The following is a 19343-nucleotide window of genomic DNA, read 5'->3' as shown; positions in this document are numbered from 1 at the left end:
CTCTGTTTGGTCACAAGAGGGCAAGGGGAGCATATTATTTCATTTTACAATTTCGTTAGTTTCATTTTTATCTGGTCGCTACAGGTACGGTATCTTTTTTGACGTCATAGCGCTGAGTTGTATACAATCCAAGGTTAGTTTCTCTCTCGTATGAAAAGCTCAAGTGATTTGAATTGAGGCACAGACAGGGGTGTGAATATGCAGCACTGTTACAAACTAAAAAATAATAGTGTAAGACTACAATTACAGAGTTGGCTGTGTAAGCATCTGATCTTTTGCCATCGGCATCTGAAATCAAAGACTTTGATCTTTGACACAGGATTTAGATGAGTGTGACTTAATGAGCAGTTAGGGAATCAAGCAATTCTTAAACAAAACCAAACCAAACCCCCACTCCCCAAAAGGCACGACCAATTTAGTTGTCTTAATTGTATTTGTCCTCTGAAGCATTGCTTAAGCACCACTGAAATAGCATCATGGTTCAGATGAAGCCTATTGGTGTTCATCTTCATTTCCTTATCTTTCTTCATAGCACATGACGTTAGATCAAAATAAAATGTCCAGTTAAAAACTGGGATGAAAAATGTTATGAACATTTATTGGATGAGGAAAGTTGAGAAAAATGAACACACATCCACTCTATTTTCTGTGCGAAACATATTGTGTTTTTATTAGGTATATGATCGTATTCTGTTGATTTGCTCTCAAGAGGGTGAGGCGATTGAGTTGGATAAACCTGTAATGGCTGAAGGTAATGTGGAAGTTTGGCTCAATTCCCTTTTGAAGGAATCCCAGTCCTCATTACATCATGTAATTCACCAGGCAGCCACAAATATTCAGGAAACTGGATTTCAATTAATACAATTCCTCTCTACTTTTCCAGCCCAGGTAAGGTTCTTAAATAGGTGAAGGATTCCCTACAGATGAGTGTAATTTCTTAGGTTACCATCCTTTGGTTATATGTATAAAAAAAGGAAAAAAATTGTGTTGACATTTAACAGCGCAAAACTTGAAGGGTATGTTTAATGTCCTTTTAGAAAGTAGTATTATTGTTAATTTAATTGTACTCATGAGGCATCTAGAACCTATGGAGAAAAATTGCATCCTAGAAAACTATGAACAGTTAAAACTTAACTTCTGTGCATATAAAATAGTGGTAGTGGAGACTTTTTTTTTTTCAAAAGCTTAGTACCACAATGTTAAAACCAGGAACCATAATAAAATTATTCCAGTTCTAAATTTCTTTGACATGTGAACACAGACAAATAGTAGTGTATTTGAAAGTTTGCTTTTGACAAACAGTTCATGCTTCCTAGTGATGGGGCTTTGGCATACCAGTATAAATAAATGTTAAGAAAATGCATGTCTAAAATTAGAGCATAATATTATCAGTTTATTGACTGTTAATTCATGCATTAGTCTAAACTGATTTGCACAGGAATCATTGCAGTTGAGTGGTATTAAAAAAGATCTGAGTGACAGTCTTGACTGCTACTTCTTGCATGTGACTGTGGGCAAAGTGATAGATACTGATAAAGGCATCCATGCAAGTTGATGGGCATATAGGATGCTCAATATTTTTGAGAAGTCATTATTGGCTGAGTTGTGCTTGTAGCAGTCCAGTAGGGGGTGCTGGACCACCCACCTCGCTGCACCTGACCACCTTTTGGGCTGTAAGTGCCTTCCTGGGGGACCCCATATCTGGCGGACCCAATTCTTGGAGCACACCCACTAGCCTGGGGGTAATGCCGCCGCCACCACCACCACCACCAAGGGTCTGGACTGATCCTGGCCCTATGCCCCCTGGGAAACACAGGGCTAGTAGTCCTTGAGGGTACTCAACCCATTCCAAGAACTTGGGGTGCTTCTGTGAGTCTGAAGCACAAATAGTGGTCTCCCTTAGTCAGCTGAACCAAGGAGACCCCAAGGCATAATCTAGACACGCTCCCAATAAGTCTCCCATGTTGGGTACAAATGAGATTTTTATTGGTTACAAGGATTAAGTTTAGAAGAGAGGGTACAGGGTAGAGCAATATCAAAGAAATTCCATAGAGCAAACAGGGTGGCTGGGTAGCCTTTGATCATGCATCTGAGTTTTACTGCAAGCTATATATCTAGTTAAATCTCAGGTATCTTACTTACAAATATCATCCAGAGGCAGGTGGAGATTCCCTCTGGAGGCAGGCAGTTCATTGATCATGAGTTTCAAGAGAGAGTGAGTTTCAGATGGCCCAGCTTCTCTCTGAGTTTTTATCATGGCTGCTGCTTCTCCTGGGCATTCCTTAACTTATATAAAATGTATTACCTCATTTACCTGGTCCAATGAAGGCCAGCACCTGTTGGCTGCCAGCCAAACAATTTGAAATGCATCACTGGTTGCTGGGTAGACTGGCATTGCTTAGAACAATAGGGAGCCTAAGACCCCCACCCAGGTATGTGATGCCAGTCGCATAGGAAGGGGGAGCAGGTTTGCCTCCTCCCTCAGGAATGTATCCAACTTGGGTTACAACTCTGGATTACCTAAGGAGATGGAATGTCTGCCTTCTGCAGTGACCATGTTAACCAGATTGTCACATAGGAGAGTTTTTTTGGGGAGAGACAGAGGTGGCAGTCTGCTACAGTGCTTCCCTGTTTTGTGTAAAGCTCAGTGGTACATGTGTTGCCCTGTGGGGTCACGCCAACTTTCAGGATCTCAAAATCGCACTGTTAGATGGGAAGGTGTGATGCAATTGCACATATACAAACACACAAAGCAATTTGACGTGCACATAGACACACAGAACTCAGGCACACACACAGACTCATCCAAGGATCACTAATTCGTATATCATGCACACAATGATATATTTGTTCCTAATTAGCATGGTAAGATGTGTGTGCTTGGGGTACTTGGGATACCTGGGGGGAAGGTTAAGGTGAGAGAGAGTTAAAGTGTAGAGAGTGAAAGCTGCCGGGACCAGGATTAGAACTGGTAGACTAGAGAGAAGCTGGACTGAGGAACTGAGGCTTGGGGTTACTTAAGGTCAAGTGGCCCCAGGGTTACTTGAGGTCACTGGTGCTGGGGTGGAAGCAAGGGAAAAAGCCTGGTGGCAAGGAGGAGACAGCTAGGAAACAGACAAAAACCAAACTCAGGGTTTCAAAATAACAGGTTTATTAAATAGACAACACTCACTCACTCGCTCACAACAGTAGCAGGAGAAAGAGACTCAGTGGAAGGGTTGCAGTCCAGGTAGGGAAGAGAAGCAGAGTCCAAGTCCTTTGCTTGGGAAAGGAAGGTGGGTGATAGTGACCTATCCTGGGCTGTGAGTTGATCCTTGATGGCTAGTTTGGGGTCTTCTCCAGCAAGGTGTTGTCCAGAGAGGGGTTGCTGACAGGGCTTCTGGGTGGATAGATGGTGTGGCATGGTGCTGATCCAGATGGAGAGGATGTCCCACTGGGTCTGTCTTCACTTTTATAGGGGCAGACCTCTTATGACCCTAATGGCAGGGGCATGCCCAGGCAAGAGTCAGCTCCTGGTGTATGGAGCATGTGCACTCCTAGGAAAGGACATGCAGTTTCAGGTGTCTGTAATGGTGGGTTGACTGATTTCTGCAGCAGTCTTTGTCTTACAAATCTTGAGGCAGGGAGGGTCAATGCAGGATGATGGTTGGGTTGTCAAGTTTGATGGTTCCGTCATTCAGAGGGAACTATTTTTAGACCTACGGCCATTTGTCTCTGAAGCACGCTCATTCATCCCCATTCATTCAGCAACCAGTTTACTTAGGAGGGGTAGGTATGAGTCATAGGTTATGACATCTTACACAACAGGGCATGGGGACAAGATGGAAACAAGATGGGAACCCGACGCAAAATGGATACTTGACATCTCTCATGCCAACCCATGTTGCAGGCCTAAATCATACAATGTTAATATGAAATGATAACAATCAATGCACAAATGATAGGAATATAATATAATACAATATAAAACAGTAAAAATCAATACAAACATAACAGAACACTATTTACAATATAAAAAGGGGCTTATTACAATAATAGCATACAAGAACTTAGCTTACCTAGTACTACTTGTAATCACTTATAAGGGCTAGAGAGGGCCGAGAGAAAGTCAGAAATGGTTAGGGGAAGGGGAGGGAATGTATTTTTAAATTAAAAAAAAAAAGAAAAGAAAAACTGGGTTTTGCTACACGTGACTTGATAAAGCTTTTTGAGATCTGCTGGTAAGCAGTGCTGTAATATTGAAAAAGGAAGTAGTCACTAGTTGGGGCAAGAGAAACAGCAAAGGAATGTTGATGGGGAAAAATCTCTCTTCAGAGATCAGGTGCCCCCAGTCTTTTCAAAAGAGGTCACAAAACTTTTCATATCCCGGTTTTTAAATATGATTATTCAGGTAAGTGTATATCCTAGATGAATGTATGAGTAACATTTCAAAATGCATTGAAAGATTTATAGGCAATATATTACGTTCACTACAAATAACCCTTTTCTCAGAACATGCTATTTCATGTTTTGCAAGGTTGGGTTACTGGGAATCCAAATGATTTGGACAAGGGACTCAGAAGAAGCTTTGTCTAATGCCAGGTATGATAAAAAAATAATGCAGAAGACAAACCAGTTTTTCTTGGACCTACTTAACACTCTGATAGACATGACAACAAAGGACCTTAGTACAGTTGAACGAATTAAATACGAGACGGTAATCACTATCCATGTACACCAGAGGGACATCTTTGATGACTTGGTAAGTATTCTCAATTTCACTTTAAGCAACGTTAGTTTTTTGAATAATGTTAACTAATGTACTGTTACAGTCCAAAATGTGGCTGGATGCGAGTTTGGAGATACCACAATTGTACATATCCCTACCTGAAAGTGGCACTGTTTCCAACCTATGGCAATAACTTTCTGAGATGCTGCCTACAATTCCGAAAATCACACTATACTTCTGTGGATAAAAATAAGTGACTAAAGTGACTTAAACTAAGAATTAATTGGTCTTGGCTGTAAAACTTAAAACTGTAAGGAAAAAAAAATCCATTAGGCCTTGATGGGTGCATCCCAAGGCAAGTATAAGTGTGTCAATTCAAGAGGAATGGTCAAGCTTTTAGGATACCTTTCTTTTTAAAATGTTTTAATTCCACAAGTTTAGTTAAAATTCTTCAAGCAATTCTACCTTCTATAAATCATTAAATAAGACTTGAAATAAACTGAATGCTTCTAGTGTAAATTTGATGAGGCTGGTAAATGGCCCGGAACTGACAAAATTAATAATTTGCATTGACTGAATCAGTTACTGCTGTCAGAGCCTCCAAGACAGCCTTAGTTTAAAAGAAAATTAAGTCCACAAGCTAAATGTCCCTTCATTACCACTTAGTTTGAAAAGAAAAAATGCTTAGTTTATGGTTGTAGCTTACAAATAAAGGAAGAGGTAATATTTAATATATTATGTCTCAGCAATGGGGATAACACTTCTGTCTCAATACTAGCTTGTTGGAATAAACTGCACCTCTTATCTACTGGCAATCCAAAATGGGACAGATACTATAAAAGGAAGACAGAACAGCATGTTCCTTTTAACAATTTGATCCCTCTCCCCTCCTCCCACCAACATTCAGGACAAAATGAGTAAATTTGCCAACTGTATATTTATATATTTTCAAATTCAACACTCTAAGGCTTTGCATCTTAATGGATTTCATAGATGTCAGGGCTGGAAGGGACCTCAAAGATCATCAAGTCCAGCCCCCTGCCCCAGGGGCAGGAAGTGAGCTAGGGTCAAAGGATCCCAGCAAGATCAGCATCCAAGCATTTCTTGAATGAGTCCAGAGTAGGTGACTGCACTACTTCTGGAGGGAGTCTATTCCAGGTCTTGGGGGCTTGGACAGTAAAGAAATTATGTCATGTCCAGCCTAAAACAGTCTTGAAGGAGTTTATGACCATTAGTCTTTGTTTTTCCTTGGGGTGATCTGGTGAACAGACATTCTCCCAGGTCCTGATGTACACCCCTTTTGTACTTATAAGCAGCCACCAGGTCCCCCCTGAGCCTGCGCTTTTCCAGGATGAAGAGTCCCATGGCTCTCAGCCTCTCTTCATAAGGCCTATCCTCTTGCCCTCTGATCATGTGTGTGGCTCTCCTCTGGGCTCTCTCAAGCTTCTCAATATCTTTCTTGAATTGTGGAGCCCAGAATTGGATGCAGTACTCCAGCTGCGGCCTCACCAAGGCCGAGTACAGCGAGAGGATGACAACCTGGGATTTTGCTTGAGAAGCATCTATGGATTCAAGCCAGAGTTTTGTTTGCTTTACCAGCTGCAACATCACATTGGTGGCTCATGTTCATCTTGTGGTCTATCATGACCCCCAAGTCTCTTTCAGCAGTGGTGCTAGCAAACATAACACTGCTGAGCCTATAAGTGTGCTGTGGGTTTTTTTTCCTGAGGTGGAATACCTTACATCTATCAGTATTGAATGTCATCGGGTTTGTATCTGCCCACTTACTAAATTTATTCAAGTCAGCCTGGATCACTAGCCTGTCTTCAGGTGTCATCAGCAAACTTAGCCAGCGTGCTTCTGACACCAATGTCCACATCATTGATAAAGATGTTAAAGAGAACTGTTTCAAGGATGCAGAGCCTTTGGGGATGCCACTGGTCATGGAGCGCCATAATGATTTGCTACTGTCGACCACTACTGAGTCCAACTTTGGAGCCAATTTCACAGCCGTCAGACTGTGGTGTAGATGAGGGCACAGTTGGTCAATTTTTCTGTGAGGAGGTTATGGCACACCAGATCAAAGGATTTTTTTAAAGTCCAGATATTTGACATCAATCTCTTCTCCCTTGTCTAGGTGAACTGTCACCTGGTCATAGAAGATGAGATTGGTCAGGCAAGACCTACCCATGACAAACCCATGCTGGCTGTCCCTCAGGATGTTGCCCTCAGCTGGCTTATCCAGAAAGGGTGGAAAATTATCAAAGAGACCTTTCTTGAAGATGGGTACCACACTGGCCTTCTTCCTGTCTTCAGGTGCTTCACCTGAGTGCCATGGGTTTTCAAATATTTTTGCCAATCGTTGGACTATGACACTTGCCAGTTCCTTGAGTACTCTAGGGTGTAATCTGTCAGGACTTAGCTGACTTGAAGGTGTCCAGCCTCTCAAGATGATCCTTTACTAGATTACCTTTGTTCTCAAGTCCTAAAGATGCTTAATCTGGTGCAGTTGACTAAATTAGACATATTTTCAACTGGGTTATGTTGTTTGTGAGTACTGACTTATTTCCTACTATTTTGGTGAGCTTTTTCTTAGTAGTATCATTTTATATATGATCAGCCCACACATGAGTCAGAGTTGGAAATGAGTAGAGAACTGAGTTTTTAGACTCAAGAATCATATATTTAAATGCTACCCGGACTTAATGAGACCTCCAACTTTGCATGGCAGATCAATAGAATACCAGGTTGCTTAGCTGTGTTAAATTCAATTAAGTATCAAGTTTTTTTTTGATTCTGAATGGTCACCAAGTATTATTATCCCATTACTTAGATTAGCTTTTGTGACCTCTTTGTTTCTGTGGGTTTATTGCTTGTTTTTCTGTCCCGGCACTGCCCCTACCCCCTTTCTTCCCTCCCTCCTTTTCTGCTATTTAGAATCAACATTATGTTCTCCTTTGTATGTACTGCTCTGTGCATATTTGTCACAGCATCCGGTGAAGCGAACTGTTCAAAACTTATGTTACATATACATATATATGAAGAAGGCAGGGTAGATCTGCATCTTCTAAATTAACTAAATCAGAGATCTCTTGATCACTCTCTCTGATTTTGTTAGTCTATAAGTCTATATAGTTGTGCATCTACATGAAAAGTTTACTGCAGAAAGTAAAACATAACTTTCTACATGTGCAGTGCTATTAGGATGTTGTCCTTTACTCAGCAGCATCTCATCTGTAGACACTGCCAGGGCAGCCTAGGGCATGAGGGTGCTTTGGTGTGGCCCCCACCCCATGGCACCTGGGGCTACTCTGTCCTGGCTCAAAGTGCTGTAGTCTTGGGTGCACGTTCAAACAGTATGCCTGGGAGTAATAAATTCTGGCGCATATGCATCAGAGTTTATCATTCTGTGCTAATAGCACATGTTGACTCACCCAGTGGCCACATCTACACATGTGCTTAACTGTGGTGTAAATTAATTATCTGTGGAGTAAAGTGTCACCATCTACATGTGTCATGGTATTAGGCCACAGTAAATGAATTAACGCTTCAGTAAGTACCGTCAGGGACAGTACTATCTTATGCTGGGGTAATTTACTGTGGTTAAAAGCATTTGTAGATGCTGGCCACCAGTGTAAATTGCACCTGATCAGGTCAGCCAGCTGGGGGCAGACTCCTGCCTGCTATCTAGCCACATGGCACTGTGTTTTCAGCACCCTGGTGCCCCAGCCAGCCTCTCCGCCACCCTCTGCTGCCACCCAGAGCCTGGGGTTGACCCCCTGTACCCCCTGCCAACCCAGGCCTGTTCCACCCTGGCTCAAATTGAAGCTGTCCTGAACGTGTGTGCCTGATACTGTGCCTGGGAATAGTTTGCTCCAGCTCAAACTGCTCTGGAATTTGGTTCACATATATTGCATAGATGCACCCAGTGATTCGAAAAGCCTTTGTTAGCAAAATTATCAATAAGCACAACTGAAGCACCATGAGTTAAATTATCAGTTTGCTACAATTACCAATTGTATCTTGAGTTCATTAGTGCTGTTGGGGTTTGCCTTGGGTAATGTGCATAAATGCAAGGAGATTGTATCTGTTAGCACTTTCAAATGTTGCTTTTATTTTCCTAGTGCCGTCTGCATGTCAAGAGCCCCACAGACTTTGAATGGCTGAAACAGTGCAGATTTTACTTTAGTGAAGACTCAGATAAGATGATCGTAAAGATTACTGATGTGGGCTTTACATACCAGAATGAATTCTTAGGCTGTACTGACAGACTTGTCATAACACCTCTCACAGACAGGTGATAAAATTTGATTTCCTCATACCCTTACTTAAAGCTTAAAGACATGGGCTTTCTACTTCAAGGCTCATTGTTGCTCATTTGTTGTCAAAGTCTGTTTTGAGTTCCATTGTTTTCTTAGCTTTAGTGGGTTTGTATGGCATGTGATAAGGTAGAATTTTGTGCTTGGACCTTGATTAACATACAATCCTGAGAAAATTCTGACTTCATGCAGTATGCATATGTGACATACTTTTCCATAGAAAGTAGATCTATTAAATATAATGCAAGTAGTACAGTTGAGTGGGAAAAAGACATTTTATTTGGTCCGACCAAATTAAATGTTTCTTGTGCAATTAAATCTGAATCTTAATTGTTCTGCTTCCACAGGGATCTTTCTTTATAGCTACACTGATGGGTTTAATAGAGTGCTGTCCTTTGAAGTAAATTAGTTAAAATATTTCTTATTTGGGCTTAAACATGCTGGCTGTCACCTTGTCAAATTTAGATTTTGGAATTTGCCTCAGGTGACATCATACATAATTAGGAATTATGATGTGATGACACAGTGCTTTAAAATGGCCATGGAGAAGCACCAAAGATGACTGATGTGGGGACTTGTCCTTCAGGTTGATTGGCAGATGTGCCTCCCAATTGAAAGGGCCATTGAATCATGTTAATTTAGTGCTTTCCCTGGGCACATTTCAAGATCCAGTTTGGGAACAAGTTAAAAGGATGTAATTCTCAGTTCGATTATAAAGCAGGCATAGGGCACTGAATGCTGCACTATAGATACTTAACAGTCTGTTGCCTTGTAGATGTTATATTACTTTGGCTCAAGCCTTGGGGATGAGCATGGGTGGAGCACCTGCTGGGCCTGCAGGAACAGGGAAAACCGAAACTACCAAAGACATGGGAAGGTGCCTCGGTAAATATGTTGTGGTCTTCAATTGTTCAGACCAGATGGATTTCCGAGGACTAGGGAGAATTTTCAAAGGTGAGAATTGCCCAGTTACAGAGTTCTCTTATTCAGTAGCACCTTACAGAATAAGATTATGCATATGCCTTAGACTTTGGGCCTCAAACTTATTTCAGCGTTTCCTGTTTTAAAATAATGAAGTACTTTTATAGAGACAGTTTTCAAGGACAAGAGAATGGCTATTCTTTATTTAGAAAAGGGTTCAGTACAACCAAAATCTTTTCTTTTGAGCTTGTGTGACTTAGGAAAACTGAGAACTAATTATATTCCTAACACATGTCAATCTGTATTGGACAGGAACAAGATCAAAACATTTATTAAAAGAATGTACATTATACACATTACTATGTGTCAGAGCTAAATAGAGTGGCTGTCTAATCTGTTAAGTTCATGGATTCTGGCTCACTATGTCAAATGCTTTAAATTCTTAATCAGCTATGTTGCTTAAACTAGCTAGCAAAAGTGAGAGACTCTTTAATGGTATTAAATATTATTTTTAAATACTAAAAACAGTTATTTGACACGAGTAGAGACAGAAGGGAGTATAGACTGTGTTTTTCCTCACCTGAAAATGATGGCAGATGCAAAACTGAGGATGAACTTGAACCCTGAATATTCATCTTTCTCCTTTTTGAGAGTTGCTGTGTATTAAAAAGTATCTTGCCAAATATTCATAGAATCATAGTATAATGTTTACTTGGTTATTCTGGGGAAAAAAAAACTATTTCTGAGATCAGAGTGTCCTGGAACCTCTTCTCATGTAAAGAAAATTTGGTGGTTCATTCCTTTAACTGAGTTGTACACTATTATTATGGCTGGAAACTGGTAGTTTTAACAGTTACCTTTTCATTATTGATGAGTTTCATGTTTATGGAATAAGATACCTGAAACGGGAGAAGCCATCGCTTTGAAAATATGCCTGACTGATGGATTTTGATAGGCATTATCTGTTCTGAGAGAGAATGAATTGGAGAGCAAGGATATGACCTGGACAAATACTGGGCCTGTTGTCCAGAGAGAACTTCTGGTGCTGGGTATTAGCTGAGAAAGGCTTGGAACTGTGACCAAACAAAATTTTTCCCACTTGATTCTTTCTTAGTTCTTGGAAATGGGACTACTTAATAAGTGAACAGAATTAATTCAGTTATCTGCCTTCACTATTAGTTTCTCTTCCCAGTCAATACAACTTCTAGAGTCCATGCATTTAACATTGCAGTGTTCAGAAGCATAGTGGTATTTTTCTCTTTAAGGTCTTGCTCAGTCTGGCTCTTGGGGCTGCTTCGATGAATTCAATCGTATTGATTTACCAGTATTATCAGTAGCTGCACAGCAAATTGCGATCGTGTTGACTTGTAAGAAGGAACGTAAAAAGAGTTTTATTTTCACTGATGGAGATAATGTGGAAATGAATTCTGAATTTGGAATCTTTCTAACTATGGTAGGTAATCTGAGGGGTGTCTGGAATTTCAGTCATTGTATACTGGTGGCATTTACTGTACTCATTAAACCCCTGATGTCAATGTCACCTAAGCTGTTAAAATTCTGTTCCTGTTTGAGAAGGAAAATTGATTATATAGCTAGCTTACAGGGTTGAGTCTCGGTGACTGTAGATAAAATGTGCCAAATTAACTAGTAACCAATTTATTCTAGCAACCAGCCCTGCAAATTCAGCTTGGGACCTGAAAAGAAATTAGTAATGGACTTTCACATTATAATCCATGTTCTGCCTGCTAAATTGTGGCCATTGTCTGGAATATGGCAACTTTGAAGTTACTTTTACAGATGTAACTGATAAACCTGGCTAAATGTAGTGACACAAGAAAAATAAAATCCAGCTCTCACCTGCTTAGCTTTATTTGCTTTCAGTACTAAAGGGAGTAAAAGTGTTAAAAATCCGTAGTAAGTGATAGAATACAACTAATAAGGCACTCAAAGAGTTTGGAGTTTTTCTGTTGTCTGCCTTAGCCAAAGCAGAATTGATCATATACAGAAAGTCTTGTACTAAGTTCATAACATAGTTGTAATTAAATATTAAAACACATTTTGCTTAACTATGTCAAGATAGTTCATTTTTCTTATTAAATACAACAAAGCCAACTTTAAACCTTTCTCTTCTCCTCAGAACCCAGGATATGCTGGACGACAAGAGCTGCCTGAAAACCTGAAGATAAATTTCCGTTCAGTAGCAATGATGGTTCCTGATCGTCAGATTATAATACGGGTCAAGATGGCTAGCTGTGGTTTTATTGATAACATTGTACTGGCAAGGAAATTCTTCACTCTGTACAAACTGTGTGAGGAGCAATTATCTAAGCAGGTGAAGCTGTCAGAAAACTGTCTCTTTAATAGCTTTAATCTGGCACTTAATATCAGAGAGCTATGGAGCAGAGAAATGGGTCTATCGGTGTGATTAGCACATATTAATCCAGAAGGTGTCTATCACTGAATGGAGTTTATTATTCTTTGGGTTTAAAGTATTATGGGTTTCTTTGTTTTTGTGTAGGGAAGTGGCTATCATTTGATAAAAGATTACTTAGAATTTGAATGGGTATTGTAGTATTTGGTGGGTTAAGACCAGTTGATCGCATCTTTAGTAACCCGACCACACATCCATTTAGTTGATGGCATGATAAAACAAGGAATAAGCCACAAAAGTTGTTACATAAAAATCTATATAATAATTTTGTGGCTGGTTCCCCTTGCACCATAAATTGAATATGGGGCCAACACTGGAGCCAAGGGCTACCTGTTCATGTGCTTGGAGGTAGGAGGGCATTTTAATTAGAGTGATTCCTGGACAGCCACTCTAATTAAAGCAGCTTATCATCAGATGTATTAAGTCCCCCTGCATTTCACAATGGCCACAGAGGCACTTCAGCTAAAGGTCATTAAATGAGGTTTTAGTTAAAACACCCCCATGGCCATTTTGAAATGCAGGGGGGCTTAATACATGTGACAGTGAGGTGATGTTGGAGCATTTTAATTAGAATGTGGAGCAGATTTAATAAGCGTGTCTATAAGCAGTCAAGGGCTCCATGTGTTCCTGCAGCTGGGTGTCCAGATTAGTTGACAGGTGCTTCCAGCCTTAGGAGTGCCACTTGCCAGTACAGAGGGAGCCCAGGATCATGACACAGGGCTCCTCCTGCACCAGCAGTATGGTGCATTTGGGATCAGATCCGTGATCCCACAATCACACCTCCTGTCATGCACCTGTGGCAAAGCAAGAAGAATGATGATTGAGATCATAGATCAGATCGCATCATGCGTTTAATTCAACATCTGTCAGCAGCTGCAGTAGCACTTAGATGTTAATATACTGTTACTGTAAGGGGCAACAGAAAGGATTTTTTCAGTTTCTGCTACCTAGGCTATATTGTATGTTTGAGGAGCTTCTCTTAGATGACCCAATGTATTTCTGAGATAACCAGCCCTCAGTAATGCCTGAAAAAAATGGTCTTCTCCTCTCAGACAGACTACACAATAAATCAAAAGACCTATGGACATAATGCTCAGGGCATTCCTATCTCTGCTGTTAGAAGAACATGAAGTAGCATTACTCTTCCTTATGGGATTTGTCTTGCTGTCTGTGGAGTTATCAGTTTGCATTTAAACAAAGAAAAGTCCTCCCTGCATTCCAAGGCCTGAGTACATGGTCCTTGATTAAAACAGTCTAGGAAATAGGTGGAAGATGCACACAATCCCATTTAGAATCATTCTTCTACAAAATGTTGGATTCTAGCTGTTGGCATTGACAGATGGCTCCATATAGGTAGAATAAAGTAAAATGCTTTCCTGGGTGTCAAATAACTTAAACACTTTAAATATGGGGGAGGAGGAGGGGTGGGAGAAGGGAAACCTTATTTCACTTGTTCATTGTTGTTTATATATTGCATATCTCTTTGCTAGAAAGCAAAAGAAATACTTTGTCAAAGTGTGCCCTGGTAAGGCTTAGCTAGCTTGCTAACCTCTGCACAAGAGGCTAACGCTTGTTTTTTGCTTCACCTCACACAATAAGATAATGGAAGAGAGTCCTACTTTGAAGCTCAGAACTGTTCTCTTAGCCTACAGCAGCAGTTTACAATGATATAAATACTGATAACTTTTTTTTATATTTAAAAACCTGGTGTTCCAGGTACTGTGACCCTTTTCCTTTTTCTGTTGCATGAAAGCAAACCTGAAGGCACAGTTAAAATACAATATTTTCATGCCAAATGCCCCCAAATGACACATGCTCCTTATTTTTGGAAGGTAGAATGTAGAAAAAAAGACTTTTCCGACTGTGGCCAGCTGTGTGCATGGCTGACTGTGACATAAAGCAAGTCCTCCGGAAATGTGGTATCCCAGGAGATGGTCTAGGTGACACAGCAGGAACTTCCTGGTGTAGCAGGATAGCAACAAGGCTTGGTTCCAGACCCTTGCAAGGGCAGTAGCTAGATTGTCGTTCCTGTAAACGCTAATGTGTTGTTTCTACTCCATCAACCTCATCAATATACAACTGCAGATTGCATGCACTTGCCCTGAGCAAGCTCAGTGGCTGCTTCAGGCACAAACTACAGTGCCCAGTTAATTGCTACAGCTGCAGGCAGGTAAACTGGATTTTGCCTCTTGGTAGCTGGAGCCACCAAGAAGTGGCAGCCATCTTGGCAGCATTAAAACGCAGTGTCTTCTGTACTTCTGTTCCTCCATGCTTCTATTCCAGTGAAGAAAAATCAGCTTCTTCACTTAAGAGACCCATCCTTATTTTGGAGAGCAGATTTGGGGTCCAGGGTGGAAGGTGCCTGTTTGCTGAGGTGTACTTTCAACTCTCAAACTATGTTCATTATTCAAGTTTACAGAGAGGTTATTTGCTTCAAAAATCTACCTTACGCCTGTGAGTTACAGTTCTTTTACACGTAACTGTCCTCTGAGGGAGAGGAGGACTCTTTCTGGAGATAAATATTATCACTGCTGAGTTATACCATCTTACATTTAAATAAACCCCAGATTTTTGTGCTTTCTGAAAGTTGTCATTGTGATTTTTTTTTTTCCAGTTGAATAAACGGACAAACTGCAGCATGAATGAGATGAACGTTTTTGACAGTGATACCTTAGAAAAATTGAATCTGTGTAGTGAATGCAGTATCATGGCAGTAACAGTGGAGGAGCTCCAGAATTATGTTGTTCTTGTTAAATGAATTGTTTTCCTCCATAGTGGAAATGAGTTACTTAATGAATTTTGTTAACTTATGATACTTTCTAGGTTCATTATGACTTTGGTTTGCGGAATATTTTGTCAGTACTGCGTACACTGGGAGCAGCAAAAAGAGCAAACCCCACTGATACGGAATCTACTATTGTCATGCGAGTATTGAGAGACATGAACCTTTCTAAACTTGTAAGTTTCACAGATTTAAACCATTTGTTTCATAATTGTCTTTTGAGTCAAATGCTTGGAAACGCTAATAAACTATAAGGTGGGAGAATGTGTTTAACGATGGCTAATCAATAGATATGTTAAATTTCTCAAGATTAGTTTAGAAATACTCCTTCCTCTCCTGTTGGCATAATTTAGAGTTTAGTTTTTTACCTTCCTTGCTGTTGATGGGTACCTTTCACACTTCTATGGTTTCAGTTGTTATTACTTCTAGGTAGTGATTCCAAAATTAGCTACTGTATACCTGATCTCCATTTCTGTCCCATTTAGTGTTCGGTTTGGGCTTTATCTGACGACATTTATTTGTCCAGCCAACATTTCAAAAGCTTATGTGATAAACTTCTGTTAATGTCTTTCTAGACTTTAATTCCTTTTGTCACTCGCAACTTACATGACATAATACTCTTTTTTTAATTTTCCACTCCAGATTCTGAGAAAAGCCTGTCACTTTCTTATCCGTTGTATTGAGAGAATTTGTCCCCTGTATCGTAGCAAAATGGAATCCCAGCTCTAGATCTCTTTTCACAGTTTCTCTTAGTCTTGCTTACGCTGGAGGAGTCTATGAATTTACAGACTGATAATGCCTTTTCCTCATGCCAGATACCCTCAGAGTCCAACTATCTTGACTCTAATGGGTTCAAGTTATTGGAGTCCATGATGCAGAGCAGGATTTGACCCTGGCATACCATTAATGAAAGTAAAATGGTTGTGACATTTATTTAATCTTTTTTGTTCTATTGGTTTTGTAGATTGATGAAGATGAACCATTATTTTTAAGCCTGATAGAGGATCTGTTCCCAGGCATTCAACTTGATAAAGCAGGTTATCCAGAACTAGAAGCTGCTATTAACAAACAGGTAATGATTCTCTTATTGCATAGCCCTATGACAGATGCAAGAGAGAGTGATTATTTGTGTGGCATAAACATGGTGGGAATTCCTATAATAAACCGTGTTGAAAGTTTGCCCACTGCAAGAATGAGTTTTCTGATTGAGGGGGGAAAAAAAGTGGTTGTAATGTGCTAGTGAGCCTTCAGTATTGTCATTTAAATTCTTAAACATTAATTTTCAGTGACAAATTAATGGTTGAAATTTGTAAATCTTGGTCAGTCCAAAAATAAATTGAGGCAAGTTTAGCCAGTACTACGGTTAGTGTAGAAAGATTTTTTTCCCCCACAGTCAACATGTTGTGTTAATCCCTGCCAGGTAACCCAGAAAACTCTAACTGGCATATACGTGGTCCTCAAAGAGAAAAATAGGTTGTGAATATCATTCATTCAAAAGAATTGCTGTATTATATTAATTCCCAATACTACAACTGTTGCTCATTATGTAGTCCAAATTGTGAAAAATAACAACTCTGGAAAGAAGCTAAAATACTATATTGTGTGTCAGAAGTGGGTTTTTTTTCCTCTATCAATTTAAATCCTGAACTCTGCACATGTAATTTGACCTGACTTGAAAGATGTATTTTGAATATAAAGATGACAAATTTGGTTACTTCATACTACCCAATAAAAGGACATTACAGTTCAGAAGAGAATTAGAAGTGGGTATTCATACAATTGCAATAATGAACTGTTAACCTAGTGTACGATTTACTTTGTCAATTGGAAAATGACCCAGATACTTTCTGGCCAAAAAGTCTGAATTGAAAAAAGGTCTTCTATAAATAATTATCCCTTGCTAGGATAAAGTACAATATCTCTGAATTGCAAAGGTGAGAGAGCTGAATCATTTTTCCAACAGCCTGAACAGAAGTCTTTTGTTCTCACTGTGGCTTTGCTACTGGTTGTTTTATGATGCATGGTGTATCTCTTATCCTATCTCATCTTACCTAGCCTCTTCAAAAAGTGCGCAATACTAATCTATTTCAGAGAAGTTGGACACTTCAATATCCTAACCACACTGAGGATCTAGGATCATATTGAAATTGTAAGCGTTATTCAGGACATAGCTGATGACTTGATCAGGTTAGAAGGAAAACATCTCCCTAACTGTGACAGTATTGAGAGAACAAAAGTATATTTTAAGGTGTTGAGGAGGGTGGATCTAGAGGGGTTACAGTGGTGTGGCTGCACCCCATTTTAGACTGGACAGTGTTGCTGGAGCCTCTGAGGACTTGGGAAAAGTCTGTAAAGCAGAAGAGAATCCCTGCTTCCCCTCTGTGCTCAGAGGTATGTCCCCCCACTTCTCCATCCCCAGCCTGCTGTGGCAGCTTTCCCTGCTGTCCTGTGTGTGGGGGAATCTTCAGAGCTGCTCCTGCCTGCTCCAGCTGAGTTGTGTGGGGGCAGGGCGTAGCTAGGACAATGGTGACTGGCTGTTCCTTCCTGAGCTTGCTCTTTCATAGACTGGGCAGTAGGGGAACTGGGCACCCTCTCCCCATTGCTGCTGTTGTTCCCAAATAGATTAGCGCCCAGACAGCTTGGCTTGCAGGGGCAGGTCAGAAGCTTCCCCTGCCCCTGGGACAGTGAGAAAAGCAACAGCACCTGGAGGAGGAGGGGACAAAAGGTGAGGGGAGCAGATGTGCCTCTGAGCATGGTGGGGAAAGGAGGGATATGCTTACCTTCTATGGAGACTTCAAGAAGACCCTAAAGGCTCCTGCTGTACAGTTTTTTTTTTTTTTTTCCCTGTCTAGGTTTGGCAGGGGGTTGCTCCCAAACCCCACTTTGCCATATCCTGGATCTGCCACTGGTGTTGAGTGCCAACTAACGATAGCCAAAATGACTCTAAAACTTATAGATGAGCAGGAAAAAGAAATTGCTTGCCAAACTTAAGTGGGTCTTAATACCACTTCAGCAATGGGATGTCCTCTAGTTCAGTGATACTTTAAGGGAAAAAAAAGCAAGAAAAATAATCACAATTGTTCACACAAGAATTTAAGAAAGCAAGTTAGAAGTTAAAATAAATGAAACAAATATTTGAGCACTACACCCATTACAGTCTCCATTGTAAGCTATCATGAGAGTCCTCATCCAATGCAGCCTAAAAATTGTGAATGGGAATGTGAAGGGATAACTGATCTACTCAATTTGTTGTATGCGGAAGAAATAAAATAGTATCCTTAAGGGAAGTGGCCCAGACCAGACTCTGGATATAGTGCGACTTCTGTACTTGGAAACTTGGTAACTTAGTGGGTTTAGGATATAAACTATCTGGATGTGCTGTCTTTGAAAATGCAAATTCAAAGCAATCTGGGACTTTGGCGCCAGTTTATTGGTGAGGAGTGGCTTTAATATTTTCCAGAAATTAACATTCAGGAAACTAAATGTATTTATGAATCTAGTTCACAGCACCTAAATGACAACTTACTTTCTAGAGGCAAGAATTTCCATGGGTGATTTATCTTTTATTGGACTAGTTGCACAGTAGGGAGATACTTAGATAAGCTTTTCAGTGTCCCTGAAGGTGAATACATTGCATTCAAAAGCATGTCTAAGTCTATCACTATCATATGTTGTCCAATGAAAGCTACCACCCACAGAAATCCTTTCCTCTTGCATATTTCCTATACCATCATGGCTACAACACTTACAAATGTTTTAAGTTCTCTTGTGTAGCGGACCAGTAGGGGGCACTCCTGCGCTGAGCCACCCACTTCACTGCGCCCAACCAAAACCAAGCTTTGGATGCCTCCCCAAGGGCTCCAACTTCTGGCTGACCCCTTCTTGGAATATACCCACAAGCTTGGGGTAACTGCTGCCATCACCTGGGGCTGGTCTTTATCCAGGTTCCATGATCCCTGGGGAACACAAGCCTTGTAGGCCTTGAAGAGTGCTTAACCTACCATGAGATGCTGGGGTGCTTCCTTTTAGCTTGAAGCATTCACAGTAGCCTCCCTTAGTCAGCTGAGCAAAGGGGGCTAAAAGACGTACCTAATCCCTCTCGAGCAGTTCCAGCAAAGCTTGGTATAACAGACAGCTTTATTGCTTGGAGAGGGTAGGCATGGGAAGATGGGGTACAAGTCA

At 40.6% G+C, this 19343-nt stretch overlaps 1 protein-coding gene across 1 annotated transcript in view; it reads left to right on the top strand.

The window, feature by feature from the left end:
- Positions 1-19343, top strand: part of DNAH5 (dynein axonemal heavy chain 5) — a 555556-nt gene that overhangs the window by 221135 nt on the left and 315078 nt on the right. Inside the window, exons 33-40 of the mRNA XM_019521239.1 lie at positions 676-888; positions 4517-4741; positions 8833-9005; positions 9803-9981; positions 11214-11401; positions 12086-12280; positions 15203-15337; positions 16126-16233. Coding sequence (XP_019376784.1) covers positions 676-888; positions 4517-4741; positions 8833-9005; positions 9803-9981; positions 11214-11401; positions 12086-12280; positions 15203-15337; positions 16126-16233 — 1416 coding nt within the window. The remainder of the gene's footprint in view (positions 1-675; positions 889-4516; positions 4742-8832; positions 9006-9802; positions 9982-11213; positions 11402-12085; positions 12281-15202; positions 15338-16125; positions 16234-19343) is intronic.

This window comes from Gavialis gangeticus, unplaced genomic scaffold (genome assembly GCF_001723915.1).
Source record: "Gavialis gangeticus isolate Ggan-Ray unplaced genomic scaffold, GavGan_comp1, whole genome shotgun sequence".
In the NCBI taxonomy this organism is placed as follows: domain Eukaryota; kingdom Metazoa; phylum Chordata; order Crocodylia; family Gavialidae; genus Gavialis; species Gavialis gangeticus.
The sequence above is the reverse complement of the archived record's forward strand: the minus strand, read 5'-3'. Positions and strand labels throughout refer to the sequence as shown.